This window comes from Micrasema longulum, unplaced genomic scaffold, assembly GCF_059751315.1.
Source record: "Micrasema longulum isolate JH-2025_06_02 unplaced genomic scaffold, ASM5975131v1 h1tg003478l, whole genome shotgun sequence".
NCBI classification, from domain to species: Eukaryota; Metazoa; Arthropoda; class Insecta; order Trichoptera; family Brachycentridae; genus Micrasema; species Micrasema longulum.
Window position 1 is genome coordinate 1,580 of NW_028280535.1, and position 22,154 is coordinate 23,733.

The window sequence follows — 22,154 nt, forward strand, 5'->3', positions numbered from 1 at the left end:
CTAAATATACATATGTTAGTAAATTTAAGATTTATTGGTATTCCGATTCCTCAATTTTCATTTTTGAACCATTTTCATTTAGTCCTAATAACTGTGCCATAAAAAGGGGAGTTAAGTTATGGTGGATTGTGGTTCGGACATCTTCGGAGTCAAGTCACATTCATTTTTTTTGTTTTCGCCGAGAATCGACCATGTCAAGCGTCTTAACCACTACACCATGGAGGCCACCGTATATATACATATATGGAGGGTAGGCAGTGTTTCCAGTAACTAAAATTAGATGAAATTGAAAGATTAGAAATTCAAAAAGCCGTTTATAATCTTCCCATAATCGATAACCAAATTAATGATTTAAATAACAGTCTCTTGCTAAAAATTTTGATAATTATAAATAACTTTCTTTAGAATACGAGTATCTACTGCAATCCTCATCTCTTTTCTGAGAAATGGTAGCCCGGATAAAATACACTGAACATGTTAGCAGTAAATATATTATAGATGAGGTGTTTGTTAAGAATTAAAATATTAAGAGTTAGTTTAGAACAGCCATGTTCTGAAATCAGTCGGTAGATTAAATTTATTTTGTGATTTTTCACAAAGAAGATATTTAGTTGTATTAACACGGACAATCATAAGGTTAGTTCTACAAATATTAATTTTAATTATTAATATAATAACATAAAAAATAATACAGCAACTATTTAATAGTACTTTTTAACCCCTTGATTATTTTATGAATGGTAACATTGACACAATATTTAATTTGTCGCTTTACTAAGAGAAAGCCAATTTCTTAATGAAATCTTTCTACATTTTAACATATATGTATACAAATTAGCTGATGTTGAAAGTAATAGATCCATTTTGTCCATACTCACAGTATGTGTTATGCAACGGCTGATGAGTTTTGTGGTGAAGATCAGGGAAGCTCCGTTTCAACTGAGCAATCATGCCTGTGGGTCAGTAATGGAAAAAAAGAAAAAACTTGCACTCGGCGACTCACTTCTGTCAGCTTGGCCAATGTTAGGAATCAATTATTTCTATTGAACATCTGTCAAGATTGCTTCAAATTATTGCTGTCATTGTTGATATTCATAATACCGTAACATGTTTTGAGTTTTGTCTCTTAGGAATGCAAAGATTGTTCTGCGTGGGCTAATAAATATAGCGTGGCCTGTGGGGGAGTGGCAATGTCTCGGGTTTACCATTCTTAGAGTATAGATGTATGTATATACTCTAAGTTACCATAAGACTTAGGTTTGAATCTTTAGGTTCATTAACAAGCTAATAAACTAACACTCAGTCACTGTCACATTAAGAAAACTTAGATTGATGGGGGCAGGAGAAACATAATATTATACAGAAGGTAATAGAGATCATATCACACCTTTAGGACGAAAACGAATCAACTAAAAAAATAAACTTTTTAGGAAATTGCAAAAGAAGAATGTAAATTGTGACACCTTCGTATTCTTTCATCGATTGTTTCGTATTTGTTGAAGTAAGTACCAAATTTTGAGTTAAAAATTATACTGAAGACTCCGCAATGAATCTATTAAAAAAATAAATTATAAGATATTTATTTAATGAGTCATTATGAGATTGAAAAAAAACCAAACAAAAGCACTTTGATAAATAAGATAATGACATAATTTTGATTAGGTCAGATCAGGTCATCAAACACATATTTTTATTTATTCATGAAATTACATAAACGTTAATAAGTCACTAAGATTATCGATAATCTAATCAATAAAATGACATTAACTTAAATAAGTTACAAAGATTACCAGTAAGTTGAAAAGAAACAATCACAAAGCTAAATTGGTCGCTTTAATATTTAAAAAAAATAAAGTAAACATGTCATTTGTATTGGAATAAAACCGACTCAACCGGCTTTCGGTCATTATATGTTTGTCTGCGTTGCGTCCTTCACACAGCAATGTAAACACAACACTAATTGCGTCGCTTGCATACAGACACGGAATCTAAATTCTCTGAGTAATAAAGAGACCGATGAAACAGTTTTGTCCTATTCCCACCCGAATGTTGTGTTTTTTTAAATGCAGAAAGATGGATAGTGTTTATTGAAATCGTTTTATGATCTTAACACATTTTAAGCTTGTTTTGAGTTAAGGCATTTTTGTCCTAAAGGTGCGATATAGACATTAAAAGCGGTAAATGTAAATTTTCAAAACATTAATCTTCTTAACTAAAATATTAATAAACATATATAATTATTTGTTCTCTTTATAGTTCAAAAGTCCGTGGTCCAAAAGTTAGCGTATGCCTACCATAGTAGACCAAGAGATCTTCGGTTTGATTTCCGACAGAGTGGACACGAAATATTTATTTGAAAATGTGTTTTTACTCGAGAATATTTTTAGTCGGACGCTAAAAAAAATTAACATATTACAACAGAGATGAAGAACATTTAAGAGAAGGTCATATAGAAGTCTAGGCATATACAGAGCTTATGACCTGTCATTGACTGGTTTAAGTGGCCACTTTACACACTGTGTAACATTCACCATTCTGCCCATATTCAAACATTTATATTCCCCAAGGAGTTGAATCCATTTCATGTCTACAAAAATTTAGACAAACTCAAAATATTGTTGCCGACAAAAATGATCAAGATACCCTGTGGTTGATGCACCAATCCAGTGACCATGCACAATTGGGTTCAGAAAAGAAATAGACAACATTTACTGAAACGGATATATATAACACATACTTACTGAAATTATTTCTTAGTGAAAATTATTTATATATTGAAAATGTTGCTTTTGCTGAATAAAGCGATTTTTGTAATTAAAAAAACATACTATTAAATGATTTAATAGTATTACCAATAAAATGAAATGTATCTATTTAATCATGGAACAACTATTATAAAAAGACTTTGAGAGATTTATCTGTGTTTGTCGATATAATGAGGAAATTCAGTAGTTTTTTTATTTATTTTTTAATAAAAAACACTTTTTTTTGCTTAGTTTAATAGTCCAATTTAATATTATCAGTGCAACGATGTTTTAAAGTTTTGTGTTTCTGAAATTACTCCGCAAAGTGACGTCAGAGGTTCTCTTCTGTTTATTCTCTGGTCCGTTTGCAGTAGGTAAACCGAATATCTTTCACAGCTCTCTTATCATTGGTTGATTCATATGAACTAGTGACGTCGTTCGAAGTAGTTTGTTTTTATTATTTGTTTTGTACATTTTCAAGAAATTTTGACGTACAATTTCATGATCTAATTTTTACCGCGCGCAAGAAAACATTTTTTGTATCCGATTTCCCTTAGGCCTGAAGTTCTTTATTAACTGTAATTTTCTTTATGAAAACTGGGATATTTATATAAAGTTACATGATAAATATCTTATTACCAATACCAAGCCAATTAAAGTGGATATAAAAATATAAACAATGACAGCATGGGATATATTTTTCTAAGAGTTTCAGTATAACTTTTGATGGGCTGTTAACATTTACATTTTTATAATAGTTGTCAACAACATAATAATAAAAGCTGAATTTATTAAATGCGGAATAAATTATGATTAAAAATTAACTGCCTTTCAAAAAATAAATTGACTTATAGTTTATTTCCCTTTCCAGTATGTTTTAGGACTGTTTACTTGAATTCATTCGTGATTAAACCCTTTACAAATTTTCAAAACATTGAGATGTTTAAAAAATATTAACCGATAATTCTCAGTGGAAGTTCAATGTAATTTATGGTTTGGTTGGTTGGTTAGATTATTTAAGAATGTCTTTTAGTAAATTTTCCTATTTTTGTCTACCTTAACCCAGTAACCAATTTTTTACAAATTTATTTAGTTGAATCCGGGTCATGGTTTTGCAATGTTCGAGTAACATCAGTAACATTGAATATTTTGGGGCCCAGAAACCTGAAATTTCTTTGCCCGAATTCAGAGTTTGTGGTAGACCCCATGACCCATCCTCTAGTTTGACTTCTGGTAGTGTGGGAGTGTTCCTTTTGGGATTTGGTAGAGTAATTTGCTTTCACGAACATTATTATTATTTTAAAGATATATACATAATTGCCTTATTTCCAAGGTACCTGAAGGGCTTTTTAAAAACATTTTAATGATTGATTTTTGAGCAGATTCGGGAGGTTTTAATATTGATTTATTAGTGCCTCCTTATGTTATTATGCCATAAGTTATAATTAAGTTGCATAAAATATAATATACTTGTTAGAGTTTCATTATATTTTAATAATACATTCTCATTTTTTGTTTTCTCCTTTATTCCCTTGATTGAACACATACAGAAGGGGGTGTCGAAAATGTTCACTTTCGTCTACTCAACATTCCGTTTTGAAGGTTTTTTATCTAATAAAATAATACATGTAACATAAAAGCAAACACAAAATCTTGTAGAGCAGAAAACTTTCTTTCGAATGTCATATAACCTTTACCACTTTGTTTTCTTTATGGTGCTCAATTTGAAAAAATACTGACGCAACTTATGTTGACACCCAATATCTATTAAAGCCTCGGAGTAATCATTTTCATGAGAAACTCCTCAGTTCTATTGTATAGAACAAAAGCCTTCCAAATGTTTGGTTTGATTTTTAGTTTAACGACAAACGTGTAATTGACAGTTTTACCCAAGTACCTATGACCCGTTGTATTGCTGTAATCTGTAGCTAACTTCGTGGTCAATAATCATAGAATGTTTTTTCTTAGTATGCGAGACTCAATTAGGTTATTACTTTAAGATTAAAACTAATTAAAATAACATTAAATAAACCCAGTGTAAAATGGTCCTTTGGACAAAAATAATTCAATTCCATTATTATTATACAATTTTCAATTCTTTCATTTCTCCTAGCTGATTTTGCATAAATAGATACAACATTACAATAAAGATACTAGTTTTGAAGATGTTGCAAAAGATATAAAACTGGTAACTTGTTATTTCCAAATTTGTGGATTTAAATATCAATAGTCTTTTATTTCTAAAATATGTTTAGATGTTTATTAAGTAATACATATCCCACTTTTCAACATACCGGTATGACAGATCTTCAATAGAAATGATGAGATTAATAATTTGGTGTACAAACACTGTTAGATAAGCAGAATTCTTTTTAACAAAGTATTTTAATTCGGAAAAACAAAATTTAGCTCTGACAAGAGTTCGGACGCAATATACAGGTGGACAATAATGGACATTTACAAAAGTTCAACATAAAAGACAGATGAAAAGGGATTTTAATAATAAATTATAGTCTATTCTACCAAGTCTCTGATTCAACATACCTAGGAAGTAAAATAAATATATTACAAGAATCAACTGTAATATAACAAAATTGTGTTAACTGCCTTGAAGTTCTATCATACTTGTACTAAACACATTGACAAAAGCCAACTTCAGCTGAATTGTATAATAGCTTCAGCAAGGCCGCAATGTAATAATTATTCTAATTAAAACTAGCTATATTATATCACTAAACATTTATGAAGGGCTACCAGACACAAAAGTCAAACAAACACTGGAACTACAACAGCGGTGCATTAGGCACAGCTGCAGTAAATAAAATGCAGCATAATTTGATCATCTGTCACAAGACTGAACAAGGCAAAGTGTTCAGTCTTACCCTTCAAATGCCAGTCCAGGGCCCCGATTACAATGGGAAGTTAACAGAGATATCTTCGACTGTCTATTAAGAAAAACCGATATTTGTGTACGAAAATGAGTATATTTGCATGAACATTTAAAGTATCTTTGTCGGTAACCTATAACTGAACACGTTGAGAAGAAAAAATTCTATGCATATTCTGCTTTTCATACAGAAAACCTAATTTTTCTTTGTAGATAAAATTTAAGATAAATATTAACTTCCTATTGTAATCCCAGGAACAATGAAATGTTGCAGTTAAAAAACCTTTTAAATCAATACTTCACATCCACCCTGCCAGGAATCGAACCCAGGACCTCAAGAATGGTAGGCGAATCCGTCAACCACTACACAACAAGGTGGACTTATCTCCACTCGATTTTCTTAGTCAGGATTTTTACCTAAGAGCAGCCATCGAGTTAAAAGCGCTCGTCCGAGGTTCCGGTTCTATTTCACACGCAGAACTGTATTCTTCATCCGCCGTAATTTGATGAAAATTATTAACTAGTCGACTAAAAAGCAATTTTTCTCAAAACTAATATTGTGATTCAGATCTTTTCCCCACCAAAAGGATAAAATATCACGGGGTAATTATTACAAACAGGTAACTTTAAAATCAGCATTTGTGAGTTACCCACTAAAAAAACATTTTTTCATCCTACTCCATAAAGATATAAATATGTATTTTTAATAGGTAACTCCAAAATGCTGATTTTGGAGATACCGAGTTGTGGTAATTACCCCACAAAATTAAGTCAACTTTGCGGGAAATCAAATCTGAGACTTCTAGACATAGAATTATAATACACCAGAAGACGCGTACAACCAAGTTTGCATACATCGCACTCGAGTCCCAAAGTTTTACAATTATCCCCCCCTGCACGACATCCCACCCGCGTGCATGCGTTAAGTGGCCGCGCAATGTTGCTAGATCGCGAACAATATATTATCATAACACAGGTAAAAGTTAATTTTGTATTATGTTATGTTACGTTTTACCACAAAAAATATTTTACTGACTGGACTATAAAAAAAAAACAGGTACTTTTATTAGCCAAACATAAAAAAACCAGTTAATAATCATTTAGTAATTAAGTCAATTAATACCGTTTATTATTAAACTAAGGCTTATTAATAGAAAGCCAGGTAAAAAATTAGACTACACTGGCAATACTACCAAAATGTCCATTTTGTTTTATTTCACAATCTGACTGACGGTAAAATAATCAAATTCATAAATAATTTTATTTGTTAGTTCACGACATACACATGAAATGTGATCTCACCCTATTCCCATTTAATCCCAGCAGTATTTTAACACTGAAAAACGACAAAACACAGCAGAATTGAATTTAAATCGGCAGTTGCGTACTTAGCGACGTCTACAGAGTAACTAATGGCCAAAATGTAAAACTACTCATTTATGGGTAGTTCAGTCAGCTTCAGTTTGATGCTCGTATGCGGTATCTGGACTATTATTATTCTATGCCTCCAGCATATTATGCCAATGCACTCATTGCAAAGCTGACAAACTTAAATCAAATATCTAGTTATCTGGCAGCCCTTAAATCAACGTTCTTAAATAATATCTAAGGCTCATGACAGAAAAGGAAAATGCGGTATTAATAGGAAATAAGAAATTAGTATTAATTAGAAATCTAGTGATAAGTTGTTGGATGTAATCTTGTTAGGTAAGCCAATAATATTATTACTTATGAATTTTGAAAATATGCGTTTTACCTTTCCACTAAGGCATCCAAAGCATGCACGCTAATAAAAGTTTTGATTTGGAGAATCTAATTTCTCATTCCTTAAAATAAAGAGTAAATTAAATTCAATATAGTACAGACAGTAGAACAAAACAAAAAAAACAATGTTATGTCATTTGAAATAATCTACTACACGTTAAAAGTACTAGCATATTTTCAAATTTATACTAATTATCTGCTTATTCAATAAATTGGATTGTATTTACGAATGAAAGTGTGTTGCAGTTCAATTTGAGCATTTTTTCAACACACACGATGGCGATCATGGGGAAAGTCTACTAAAGAATGAAGGCAGGGAAATAAAAAAACTAGGGAATAGGAAAACTCAAATTTGAATCGGTTCAAAAAGGCATTTCGAACACTTTTAATCACAGCTCACACCGGTAGATTCTAAGTACATTGTGAGTTTCGTTCGAATCGTACGTGAACGCGACGCTTCAGGTCAGCTGACTCAGCGGTGATTTGGTGAACCATACATTTATTTGAGCCGAATGGTGCGACCTGTGACAGTCCCGTAAAATAATTTGAGCTGATCTGTGAGCCGCTGCAAATCTCCAGATTAAGAACTCGAGCTGCGAGCTGACCTGCAGCCTAAAAAATAATCTTCAGTTACCCATGCCTATACACGAATTGTAATGCCATTTTCTTCACGCTAGTAACGTGTCTAAATCATTATGCATCATGAAAATTTACATAGATAAACATAATTTTCATCAAATAACTTGATGCTTTTTGATTTTGACAGGGGCTAATAGTTTGTAAAGAAAATCATTAAAAAATCTGGGATATTTAAAACTTTTTCTTTATCATGAATTAATTTTTAACGTGTAGTAAATTATTCTCAATACAAAGATACCGAGTAAACTCAACAAGAAATACACCAAAATAACATTTATTTAGAACATCAAATAATAACTGAAGAAAAGAAAAGAGGGTTGTTAAAGAAAAAAAAACACAGGAAAATCATTTTCTTTTGTAAAACTCCAGCCCATGTACCAAATTATTATATTCTGAGGTAACAAGAATATTAGTATTTTATTCAAAATAATTTAAAAAGCAACTAGTATTTTTTTATTTATCCATTTATAAAACATACACTTAAGGCATTTATTTGAATTTAATATGAAATGAAGTTCTAGAATGATAGAGAAAACAAATGAAGATTGATTTAAGTTAAGTACTAATTTTAAAACACAATTTATATTCAAGAGAAGTGGCTTATTTAGTTGATTACAAAATAACTAAAAGTAAGTTTTATTACTTAGAATAAAATTATAGATTCAAGTATCACTCGCCTTTTATTTATATAAATAGGATAGAAAATGATAGTTTTTATTTATTTAAAAAATATTTATTTTGAAAAACACTAACAAGGAAAGAAAGATCTCATTGTCTATGCCCAAAATGTGTTTTAAAACTGATTTATCAATATTTGATATATTTTAACTATATATTGAAAAAAATATATACCATCAAAAGGAGTAAATAAATAATTTTGTACCTGGATAACTCTAAAAGTTTAAAAGTAAAACCCAGGCAACTATGTTGATTAGTCAAACTAGTAAAATCAAACTTGGTAATCCAAAATAACTCTCATTTTGAAACTTATAAATTCTGTGTGATTTTGAAACAATTTTTGTTGATCGTGGTGGTTATGTTAGGTTAGGTTAGGTAAGGTTAAGTTAGGATTAGGCAGATAGCGTAGACATAAGCCCACTTCACAATCTTATAGAACATGTTAAATTTGTCGCTTGTTTTTTTTTTACTTAGCTAAAAAATTATTTGAATAAATGCTAATTTCTTGTTTTGAGCATGTAGAATATTAAACATCGCATTTCAAACGGTTAGTGGAGCAAGCTCTTGTAGTTGATGTTAAGGGAATACGGACTTACCGGTAATGGACTGAAGTGTCGTACTCCTTTGCTTCTCTTGACCGAACTGGAGGTTCATCGGAGTGACATCTTGACCAGCTTTGTCCGGGCAAAACTCTAAAATACCTCTCCCTGATTCGGATTCGTCGCTGCTGTTCGAATCCTAGAATTAATTGGAAAATAAGATATATATTGGAAACATGGAATTAAGAATAGTCCAGAAACCGCACACCCGCAGTCCAGAAACCGCATACACAGCGTTGCCAGATCTACCGATTTTTCGGTAGATCCACCGATTTTGGGAGCAATCTACCGATCTACCGAATTCGATTAAAATTCTATCGATTTTTATACATTTCCTTGTTTTTTCCACAGAACAAAATTTCAATGCAAACAAAACGAATTCATATTATAATAATTTATTGCTTGTTTGCTCACTTCGATTGCCATCAGTTGCTTATTTAAAAAACTGTTTACTATCGTACATAAGTATACAATGAATGATATATTAATTATGGAATTGGCTACAATTGTTGAATATAATATGGTATAATAAATCATGGCATAGAATTTCATGACATTATTAAAAAATGTATACATGTCTATTTTATGAAGTGAAATGTAGAGGGATTACTTTTCATATTGAAAATAATATAAATGGTTTTATCTTCAGTTGAATATCTATTTAAATTTAGTTGATCATTGTTTTAATAATTTGCAGCAGTTAGCAGTTTTTATTAAGTTTTAAGTTGCACTGAAAGAACTTTAAAACGTTAATTATTTCTTTGTTTAACAATAAAAATACTATATATTTTTATAACATTGTGTCATTCATTCAATAAAATAATATTTTGAATTTTAATCTATGTATTATATTATAATTTTTTATAAGAACCAACTCAAATATTCCTTTTCTTAAATGAATATTTGAGTATTAAAATGAAATATTGTAATTTACATTTTTTGTAAGAAAAAGAAGACATTATAAATCACTATATTTTGGTGATTCACTTATTGCAGTCCTTTTGGTTTTCAATTGTTCATTTACCAAGCGTTTTCAACTATTTAAAGCAACGGCCTTAGGCAAAACGGCGCTTTAATTTCGAACAACTGTCAAATTTATTTTTGCCCCCCCCCCCCCCAACATTCTATACGAAGACAAATGTTGGACATCTCTTCAAGAGATTGAATAAGTATAAGAAAGAAATAGATGGTACAGAAATTCCATTCATGACTTCAGTCAAAAACTTAAGTATTATCATTCATAAGCATTTAGGGTGGCACAATCAGGTTAACGAAGTTAGTCGTAAACTTTATAGCAGTTTGCACTCACTTAAAAGATTACAGAATTTCTTGCTGATGAATGTTAAGCAAACAGAGCTTACTTCTTCCACTCCTTGACTATGCGGATGTATGTTATCCGGATGCTAACTCTGAATTACTCGATAAGTTAGAACGATTGCAGAATATTTGTATTCGTGATATCTTTGATCTTCGCAAATTTGACCACATAACCGAGTATCGCACGCAACTACACTGGCTCAGTATCAGGCATAGAAGAAAAATTCACATTCTATCACTTCTTCACAATGTTTTAAATAATCCCACTTCGCCTGTTTATCTGAGAGAGCTCATTCAACCTCTTTCACAACACGGACTATCTCTTCGTTCTAGTAACGAGAGAACCCTTTTAATACCCTGTCATCGCTCTAATTTTCTTGCCTCCTCTTTCAGAGTAGTAGCCGCTCGATTGTGAAATAATCTACCAATTTATGTTCGAGACGCCCTTTCTTTATTTACATTTAAGGCAAGATAATGTCACTATCTAAATATTTAAATTGTTCCTTTATCCCTCTTTTTTCCTTCCCATCCCCTCTCCTCTCTTCATAGTATAGTGTTAATTTTTTTTTTGATATATTTTTATTTTGTTAATCTCTGTTTTTAATTTTCGTATAAAATTGTAAGATTCAATATGTCCATGTATTTATAATTTTCGCAAACTAAACGGTTTGGGTAGGTAGGAAGAAATTGCCTTAAGGCAATATGCCCGCCCTTATATGTATATATATTGTATATGTATATAGAGTGTCAAATAAATAAAATAAATAAGGGAGAAGGAAATAAGATGCTGTACAAAGGTTACCAATATCGCAGAAAGAGTGGGAAGGCAAAAATGTCAGTGGGGGGATCATTGACGAGACAAGAACTTGGTAGGTGAACCCCTAAAATACTGAATTGGAAACCCTACAAAAATAAAGGAATGTTGGGAGACTAAAGAAGAGATGGATTGATGACATCATTGAGCTTCTGGGACATAGGTGGAAACAAAGTGCCCAAGACAGAGAGACGTGGAAAAATTTGGAAGTGGCCTTTATCCAGCAGTGGAGCGAAATAGGCTGATAAGAATAATATGTTTGATTCTCCGGAACGTGTTCATGGACCAGTGGACTGACTACAGCCACAGAAAATGTGTATTCAGTACCTTTATTTTTATTGGATTATTGAAATAACTAAAATAAATAGTTTTGAAATATAAATTGAATACCTGTCTATCAGCTAAACTATCTCCTCTACTGTGAGCTGGTCTCCCTTCCTTAGGAGCTCGCACTCTTCTAGGCCTCGTGATTACTCCGGGTTGAGTGTCCTGTAATTTATGCAAATAAATAAGATAAAGTAATTATTGATTAAATACTAAAACGAATGTTCAGCTGGCCTTGATAGTCCATGCATTTGCTCTTTGAGAGCCAGCATCATTGTTTACTTTACTAGACACCGTGTTCTCAGCTACGGCTGACAGTTTGTCTGCAGATCTTTTGAACTACAGGACATAGACTTGAGATGGCGCTATATAAGTTATCCATAATTATTATTATTGAGAAGAGCTGAATCTAACATCAGTTAGCACAAAGAACCGCACACTTAAGTTTTAAGAATAGGTCCCTTAGAAGGATTTTGGGAGTGCAGTAGTTTGACTTTATAAATAATGTTGAAATAGGAGAACAGATCCAGTAACCTCCGGTGGCAACTGTTATCAAGCGGACGTGATACCGCTGACTGGGCCGTATACTGTGGATGGCTCCAACAATGTTTGCCTACTTTACAAGGCATCAGGTTCTCACGGTCCTGGAAGTCCACAGCTCATCGGCAGTACGAGGCAGGGAAGTTAAAGGCTCTTTTTAATGACGACACGGGTGATGAAGACTTTGTAGCTGACAGACAGGAGGAGGGTGAAGATTGTCCGAATATTTATTGCAATTACCCTTTTTCTTGCTCTAAGTTTGGTGTGAGCTGGTTACGATGCATGGCATGTTGTTGTTGGGCCCATGCATCTTGTGCTGAGAAGATAAAGATATGTATTTGTAAACTAATGTCTAATAAGTTCCCACATTGTATGTCATTATGTCCATACATCATATGTTGTTTTACCCATACAGTCTGGACAAAATGGTTTTTGGTTAATCCTCTCGTAATATTATTATTTTTAATTCCGCTTTTTAATTTTTTTCTAGAATCTATGTCATATGTAGTTAATAAATCAAAACTATTTATTTTAATTACTACTGTTCTATCTTTTACAATTAAAAATATATTCATCAAACTATAAACACTGAATTAAATTTTGTGTGCACTTTCCCTACTTGTATATAAGTAAATGTAACAAGGAAGTGGATATGGAATGAATGTTATACATGTGTTTCCTTACATCTCTAAGGTCGAAGGAAAGCTCCAAGTTCCGGGAGAAGTGGTGGCAGAACTCAGGGTACAGCTCCAACACGTCAGTGAGGTCATCCCGCAGGACTCGGTGCAGGTCGCAGTACGTGAGCGCTCGCACGCGGCACGCCGAGCGCCCCATGGACGGGTGCATACACGGGTTCTCGCCAAATATATCGTCCTTACCTGAAAGCATGCGCAGCTAAATCAAATATCTGACTAAAATTTGTACATATCATCAATAAAATTAAGCAAGCTAGGAGTGAGAGGAAACAGTCTTTTGCCAGAAAGAAATTTACTTTATTCATCCACCTTTGAAGATCGTTTGAGTCTTGGTTCAAGTTTATACTTATATCTTCGGTTTTGATATGTAGATTATCATAGAGTGTCTAGTGCTTTCATAGGGTGGTAACTGTCAGTAGGGTCGCAGTTCGCAGTAAGTCGTATGTTGCTGGAGGGTGAGATTCTATAAAATGCTTCAAATGTTCAGTTGCATTCCCGACAAAACGCCGCAAGAAGAAGTGTTTTTATTCAAGCAGATGAAGAACTAATGGAAGAATTTGCAGTATTGAATGGTTTGAAGGGCTATTTGTTTGAGTTTAATTTGTTGTAACCTCGGCATAAATACAAGAGTTACTAGATACTCCACCCTGATGCTGCAAAAACAATTAAAAATGAATACAACCTTCGGTCAAAGAGGATTGGCCTACTACTCGGTTAAAGAGTACAATCTACTTCCATTACCCATAAGGACAATTAGTAAGTACTCACCATATAAAATTACTATTAAGAAATGGATAGTGGAGGTGGATCAAGATAGGTGAAAATTTGTGTACTGTTTATGAAATTGATTATGTTTTTAATGATTATTTTAGTTTATATCGCTTATTATGTTTATGATAATTATGTTAATTAGATTAATTAAGTTTTTACTTTATTATTAGGTTAACTTTGTTAAATAACTAATTTAAGGCATGTTTCACTTATAAGAATACAAACATTGTAAAAGTATAAATAAAAAGACAACTGACACTGCAACTCACCTAATATGGCCATGACTATATCATCCCGTACTATTTCTATGGAACCTCTCGCTATGAAGTAAAGGGATGCGAGGGCGTCTCCTCTGTGGACTAAAGTCTCTCCAGGGGGGGCGTGTGTTGTGCGAAATCTTAATGATAATGCTCTGAAACACATAATCAACATTCATATTATGCTATTCAAATCTAACCTGCTTCCAATATCCATTAAAACAATTAGTAGCGAGAAAATGTTCAAAAAAGCCATGAAAAAATGGATTGTGGAGCTGGGTAGAAGTAAAATGGATTGTCTCATTCGCCCAAACCAATATTAAATCACCTGCTCCACAAACGTATAGTTTATGATGTGTTTTTGATATTTTATTGTGCGTTTTATAATACAAAAACAGTAAAACCCTTATTTTACGTTTTTCAAGGGAGCAGCAAAAAAGTGTTAAACTGAGGAAAACGCTAAAGTGAGGAAATAAAAAAACTGTAGAAATATTGTCAAAACGGTTAAAACTGGGGATTATTCATATTTACTAATGATTTCATTAAAAATAATTTGTATTCTTTCAATGAATATTACAATGTGTTTTTTTTATTGAATTTACAAAAAACATGTTTAAATAATTTTATGTGAGTACTTAACCTTAAAAAAACGAAAAAATTTTTTTTAATTGGCATAAAATGCATAGGTACAATGATTTTTTCCCTAAATATTGAGACATTTTATTTATATGGTATCATTTTTTTAGTATGGCACCATAGAACTTCAACTGTCATTTACATCGCGGCAAAACTGTTTGACACTTTTATAATAACTTGGGTATAGATAAATTACATATAAAAATGTATTGTTCAAAGCTGTCTCAACATTTTGTAATTTCTCTCTGTATATTAAGTCTTCTTTGTATTCTCACATGTAAAAAAAAGAGTATATTGTTTAGTGTCCTCGGCACGGGTAACTCCAGTTAGTTGACATTATTTTTTATTGTTTATAATGTGAAAAAATAAATAAATTAAAAAATCTGTGGCTTGGGCCTGAAAGTGTCGTTTTAATAAAATGTTTTAGGATTTTGAAACTAGTATCTATAAAATAACACTGCTACTCATTATGTATGTGTGTGCAAAATATGTTTATTTTTAATTAACATTGACCCTCTACAAACTGTAGGCAAGAAAAAAAAATCAAATCTGACATTGCCCCTTTTAAACTCAAGACACATAATTCATATTTTAAAACAGAGTGCTGAGCCTAGGGGTCTTGCTATGGGTTCAGTTGTTGCAAAAACTAGACACTTGCTTACAAGGAAGGGGAGAATAACATGCTCGTATTAATATACAAACGTGTATATTCCCGTCCCTTTTCAGAAAGTGACAGGGCGCTAGATCCTATTAAATCTGGCGCTGACAGCGAGTGAATAATTTAACCTTTTGGGACTGTTTAAATATGAGTTCAACTAAATTAAAGGATGTATTGTGTAAGACACTCAGAAACATGACCCTTATTTATGACATATTAATATTTATGCAAGATTTTTTTAAATATTTTGAATATATTGAATTATTTGTAAGGAATAGAATATCAAGATTGACATAAACGAAATAAGTATTTTATAGGTACAGAAATTTAATTTATTTGTTTAAAAATGGGTTTTGGATTTGGGTCCTGAAGATTGCCTTGAGATGGTCACCCCGCTAAAACAGTACCTAGTCTATTTAAACTCGGAATTATTGTTGCACGTCTGCTATTTATGTTAACATATTACAACAGAGATGAATAACATTTAAGAGAAGGTAATATAGAAGTCTAGGCATCTACAGGGCTTATGACCTGTCAATATTGCCCAGTATGTAGGTGAAATAATTCAATTAGATGAATCTCACCAGCATAAATAAAGGTTTCAGCTCTTTAACTTCACAAACATCAACAGATGAAAGAATTGAAGGAATATAGATGTTCAAATATAGACAGAATGGTGAATGTTACACAGTGTGTAAAGTGGCCACTTCAACCAGCCATTGACAGGTCATAAGCCCTGTAGATGCCTAGACTTCTATTTTACCTTCTCTTAAATGTTATTCATCTCTGTTGTAATATGTTAAAATAAACAGCTCCCAGGGAGTTGAATCCAGTCCTTGTCTACAAAAATTTGGACAAACTGGAAATATTGTTGCTATTTATGTTTTATATTTATATCAATACAGTGTTATAAATATAAAACATTATATTTATCATGTACTAGAACATAAAATAAAAATAATGTAAATGAATGCCTCGACACGGGTTAGGTCCTGTAAGGTGTTCATATAGAAAAGAAAAAATACAATGTTTTGTGTGAAATAAATAAAAATAAATAGAATTAAGAATAGTCCAGAAAGAGCGTGTCGTATTTGAATACATCGGACTGTGTCCAAAAATCTGCCTACTTTTGCCGCGCGCATACTTGAAGTCACCGCATATGTTACCAGATCAATGTAAGATAATTAGTTTTTAAAAAAAGCAATAAGTTAATTTCTCTAAAATTGTATTGATTAACATTGATCAACACAACAGAGTAGATAAGTAAAGGGTCATTATAATCCTTAAAATTTAAGATGATTGGAATGACAGCTGTCAAACTCAAATCAATAGTGATGAGAAATTACTGATCACTGATCATGTACCGATCAAATTGATTTTATCAGTTTTTTCATTTTCTCTGTTTCCGAAAATTGATAAAAAAAACGCAAAAACAAGCCTACATAGTGTGTTGAATACAATTATTCACCAAAAATAAGACATTTATACTTTTTTCATGAACATTTTCAAACGAACTTTTTTTTTATTCGATCAATTTACATTGATCAATTTGTCCCATCTCTAACGTTTTTGCAAAATGATAAAACCTTGTAAGAGCGTCGTTAATAATTAGGTTTATTTTACTTTTTTTAAAAGTTTTAAAGCTGATTTTATATATTTATGTTATTATATGTCAAGAATTGTATTTAAAAAAATAATAAACTTACCAAATACAAATGATTTTTCGTGTGTCTATATATAAATCACTTCTTAGACGTTACTACAAAGTTATGTCGTCAGTTTTTCTGACAACTGCCATTCTAATCATCTTACATTTTAAGGACTATAAATAAGAGTAATTTAACCAATGAACTTGAACTTTAAAAATAAAACAAATTTTATTTTACATAAAACGGATATTTTCTAGATAATGTCGGTCAAATGTCCACCACGGCGTTGTTTAACCTAAGAGGTCCAATTTTCACTAGTTCTCTCATTAGATGAGCAAAGTAGCGTAAAAAAGTTGACTACCCTGGCAATACTAATATAATGTCCATTTTGTTTTCTTTGAAAATCTGACAGATGTAAAAATAATAAATTTTTTAAGTTATGCATTTGCTACTTACACATGAAATGTGATCCCATCCTGTTTCTTTAAGATCCCACCAGTATTTCTACACTTTAAAACGACACAACACGGCATAGTTGAATTCAAATCGGGAGTTGCGTACTGAGCGACGTCTACAAAGAAACTAATGGGTCAAAACGTAAAACTACTCCTTTAAGAGTAGTTTAATCGCCTTCTGTTTGATGCGCGTATGCGGTTTCTGGACTATTCTTAATTCTATGGCTACGGTCTATACCATTCTTTCCAACTTTATTATCTTCTGCCAGAGTTCGTTTGAAATAATATGTATTTTAAAAAAATATTGATATAAAGTGGTGTAAAAAGTGATTTTTTTATCGTAATCTCAAACATCAAACAAAAAATAAATTTGCTCCACAAATAGTCAAACTTGTTTTCCTAACAGTATAATTACCGTAAGCAACCAGCGCTGGCTCCTTCAAAAGCTGAGCACTTAGTGAGAAGGTTCCTATTGAGATGAAGGCAGATATCGGCTTGCAAGCACTCGGGGAACCCTTTTAGCACGCTGCTCGTGTCTATACCGTTAGTATAAGCCCACGCATGCTGGAAGTACTCTTCTAGACGCTGTCTAAGGGGATTGGGTATCTGAAAAGCCAATCAAACACTATAGAAAAAAAATCTTGTACTAGCAGGCAAAAGTCGACTGCCGACGACTGTTGCATACAAGGAAATTAGGCCCTTTGGGCCTTATGTAATCGGCCCTTCGGGGCTCGGTTGATTGGGATCAGGCCACCTGGGAATATCGCCCCTTTGGGCCTCACAGTTTATTTTTGCTGTTCGGAGAAATCTAAATGCAATAATGTAATGTAGTGTAATATGTAAGGATGGGTCACGTGGTCTACCACAAACTCTGAATTCGGGCCAAGAGATTTCAGGTTTCTGGGCCCCAAAATATTCAATATGTTACCCGAACATTACAAAACCGTGACTTGAATTCAATTAAATAAATCTGTAAAAAAATATTGATGGGTTTAGGTAGAGAAAAATAGGAAAAAACATTCTAAAATAATAAATGGTATATTTAAATATCGTGTAACTCTATAATAAATTAACTAGTAGGTAGTCATGTTATTGTTTATTTTTGCATAAAATGTCTGCCTTAAAACAGGTTGTACCTAGTTAGGCAGACTAGACATAATCGAGAGAAATCTATTACCTAAGTATGCATGTAGTTGATAAAGATATTGTATTTTTTTTGTTAATAAACCATGATTATTATTAATAATAAAAAAGAATCCATATACCCGTATGCAGAGACAAAACTTAAGGTGAGGAATGTACATTCTAATCACACATGCAAAGAATAACCCGAAGGTGAAGACAATAGGATGTACTTTCCTCACCTTAAGGTTTGTCTCTGCATACGGGTATTAGAATAATGCTACCAAAACCACACAAAATTTACAGATATAATATATATTAAATATGTATGCAAAAAGTTAGGTTAGTAAGGTATTATCATTGAATAACGAAGAATCTGTAATTGAAAATAATGACTGTTTTAATGCTAGTAAATTCGGACCTTCGGGCCTCATTTAATCAGCCTTGCGGGCCTTAATGAATCTGTACTCATTGCCTTATTAAATCATCCCTATGCCTATACATATATTGCCTTGGTTAATTAGGATCTCGGATGCGTTATATTAGTTATACATAATGAAAATTTAAATCAATTTTCATGAATCTCGGCGCTTTATAAGTAATCTATAATAATAAATGACAAATTATGTTATTTCGGATACAACTGAATTATTTTAGCTATGTAAACATGTTTGTCCACCTCGTAGTGTAATGGTCAGCGCGTTTGCTTACCATGCAAGAGGTCTCAGGCTCGATTCGCGACACGGTTGACATGCAATATTTATTTAAAACGGTAGTTTTACATCGGAATACGTGTATTTCATAGTCCCTGGATTGTTACTTTAAACGTAAGACTGATCATCTTACATTCATGTAAGAAAAAAATTATCAAGATACGCTGCGATTGGTGTACCAATGCAGTGCTCTATGCACCATTGGGTGATTATGGAAAAATAATTAAATATAAGGTAATCTACAAATATCTCGTATTACAATAAATATCTTGTATTACGAATTGTAATCGAAAATGAAATAATACGTTCAAAGGAATTAAAAAATATTATGTTAAAAATGAATTTACAGGTTAATTTATTATAGTTATATTAATACGTATTATTTATCCCTTGCACATTGCTGCGCAACAAAGGTAAACACATATTTCGAAACATTCAATTAAAGTATTAAACCTTTCAATTTGAACGTTTATTTGACTATCCGCTTTTACAGTTTTAGCTTATTGGGATTAAATAATTGGGATAGCAATTCGTTCCGTTTAAGCAGATAAAGTTTGTACTCAAATAAATCATACAAAAAATGGACATTTTGATTTTTGTTTGAAATGAGATGTTGGGTGTCTGATTGAAATAATAATTACATTAATTTGTTTAAGTACTTAAGTGTCATTAAAAACAATCTTAAAACCGGTTGAGTGCCGTAAGCGCGTTAACACGCTCTCCGTTGTGTTAGGCTATGGCAACACAGCATGATAGTGAGATGTTTTTTTTGTTGATAAAAAGTAGCATGTGACACTTCTTGTCAGCTCTCCGGCTATTCCCGTGCAAAAATTACGTCGATCGGTCGCTCCATTGCGATGTGAAAGAAACAAAAATTATGCATTCATGATATTACACTCATATGAATATGGAAGTACGGATAACAGGAGCGTGCGGTGAGGTTTTCGATTAGAGAAGCTGTCACTTGGTACTAGGTACAAAGGTAAAGTTTGTGCCTACTTCTAACACAGAAATCCAAATTAAGTGCTTTGAAATAAACCAAAAATCAATTTTATGCCATAATTTCAATCGTGTCAACCGATTTAAGTGCTAAATTTGTTATAAAACCGTCGCAATACATGGAAAATAAACCTGGATGTATTTGTTAGAATTGGTTCCACAGATACTAAAGATCTCTATTTGCGCATGCGCGGACTTGTGAAATTCTGTACTGTGAATTCTGGACTGCCTTAAAGGAACTGAAACACGCAGTTCCATATTCCAATCAGTATTTTATACCAGTCCGCGCATAACTGCGCAGGCGGTAGGTTGTGCGTGGGTTGTTGTAATTTTTCAGAAGTTATTAATGAATGAACATCGAACCCATCTCAGATCGCTAAGACTGAAACAACAAACCAATAACATAATATTTGTTGTAGTTATTGTCAACTTATATAGCTAATTTAATTTAATAAAAAAAATAGATACTGATTGTTTAGAGGTCATTTTTTAGGGAAGCATTGGTCAGATCCAATATATGCACGTGCCGCGCATGATGGATTCCCATAATCTTTTCTGTTATTATTATCCCAGATCAACAGTTGAATGATTTTTTTCATGCAAGCAGGAAATAGCATATCGGACCTTTGATGAAACCTTTTCGCTTTCTGCTAAAAAGTCCGTTGTTATTATGGAGTCTCGAATTAGTAAGGGTGTAAAATCGGGGTGTACCTGATGAAATCTAATGAACTCTCTGACTCTCAATATCTGTGTGTGATATCGCGCCGTTCCGGAGTATAACCGCTGGATGATGGCTGACACATTACCGAAGATGCTGGCATACATCAGAGCTGAAACATAAAAAAAACGTTGTGGAAAAACGAGGATGTGCTTATGACATATTGCTGAAGCAAATGAGTTTGTTGTAACTCATGAGAGTGCAAAAAAATGTATGATTAAATAAAATTAAAAAATTGACATCAACAAAAACACACAATACAAATTGTTTTGAAAGTCCCAGTCAGAACAAGCTCCTATAAAGAACAACGCGTTGCGTTGGGGAAACAAGGTTCTATCAAACAAAATATGTTTTTTTTTTTTAACGTTTATAGTATTTATATTTAAAAATCGGTTCTATTAGCATCAAAATTTTAAAGAAAACCGAAATCAATAATTAATTATTATCATATATTTTTTTAATAGTAATAGTGTTTGTTCAATTCGCAATGCCCTGTAACATACGAGTAAGTAGGTACTTTATTTTGTCAATAAATGCCGTATTTTGTCACTGTACTAAACTGAACCGAATCATAGGTCCCACTGTGGATAGTCCTCAGGATCGACGAGACGAAGTATAAGAAGAAGATGCAGAGTACACTCACATCCGACCAGCATCACGAACACCGTGAAGCCCTTCTCCGCGTCGGTGTTGGGCGCCACGTTCCCGAAGCCCACGCTGGTGAGCGACGTGCACGTGAAGTAGAGCGCGGTGATGTAGCGCGAGCGGATGGTGGGCCCGCCGCCCGTCATGTTGGGGTAGTACTCCATGTCCATGTCGCGCGCCAGGCTGTCCAGCCAGCCTATCCGGGACGTCAGCTGCGGCCTCTCGAAGTTGCCTATCGCGTACCTGAAACAAATTAATGAAACCATTTGAACTGTTAAGAGGATTAATTTATTTATAAATTCTCACTTTACACAATTTCATTATAGCGCAATGAGGAAGTTCAGTATTTAAAAAATATTTTTATGTATCGTATTATCGGCGTTATGATTTTTTTTAAGTTTTGCATTTCTGAAAGAACTCTGCGTGTGACGCCAGAGTATTGATTAGTTTTCGGCAAGCAAACCGAATATCCTTCACAGCTTTCATATCTCAAAGCCTTTGACACAGTCGATCGTGATATTATGTTAAAC

The 22,154-nt window shown here is 32.7% G+C and overlaps 1 protein-coding gene across 1 annotated transcript; it reads right to left on the reverse strand.

Moving 5' to 3' along the window:
* Positions 1 to 834: 834 nt before the first annotated feature.
* On the reverse strand, positions 835 to 21,867 carry LOC148270745 (voltage-gated inwardly rectifying potassium channel KCNH6-like; the record flags this gene model as incomplete). Its single annotated transcript, XM_088242238.1, has 8 exons — positions 835 to 953; positions 9,309 to 9,450; positions 11,833 to 11,931; positions 12,991 to 13,184; positions 14,042 to 14,184; positions 17,843 to 18,033; positions 20,973 to 21,091; positions 21,623 to 21,867. Coding segments are annotated over 8 exons (1,252 nt in total), but the record flags the coding sequence as incomplete, so codon positions are not given.
* Between the last annotated feature and the right edge of the window lie 287 nt (positions 21,868 to 22,154).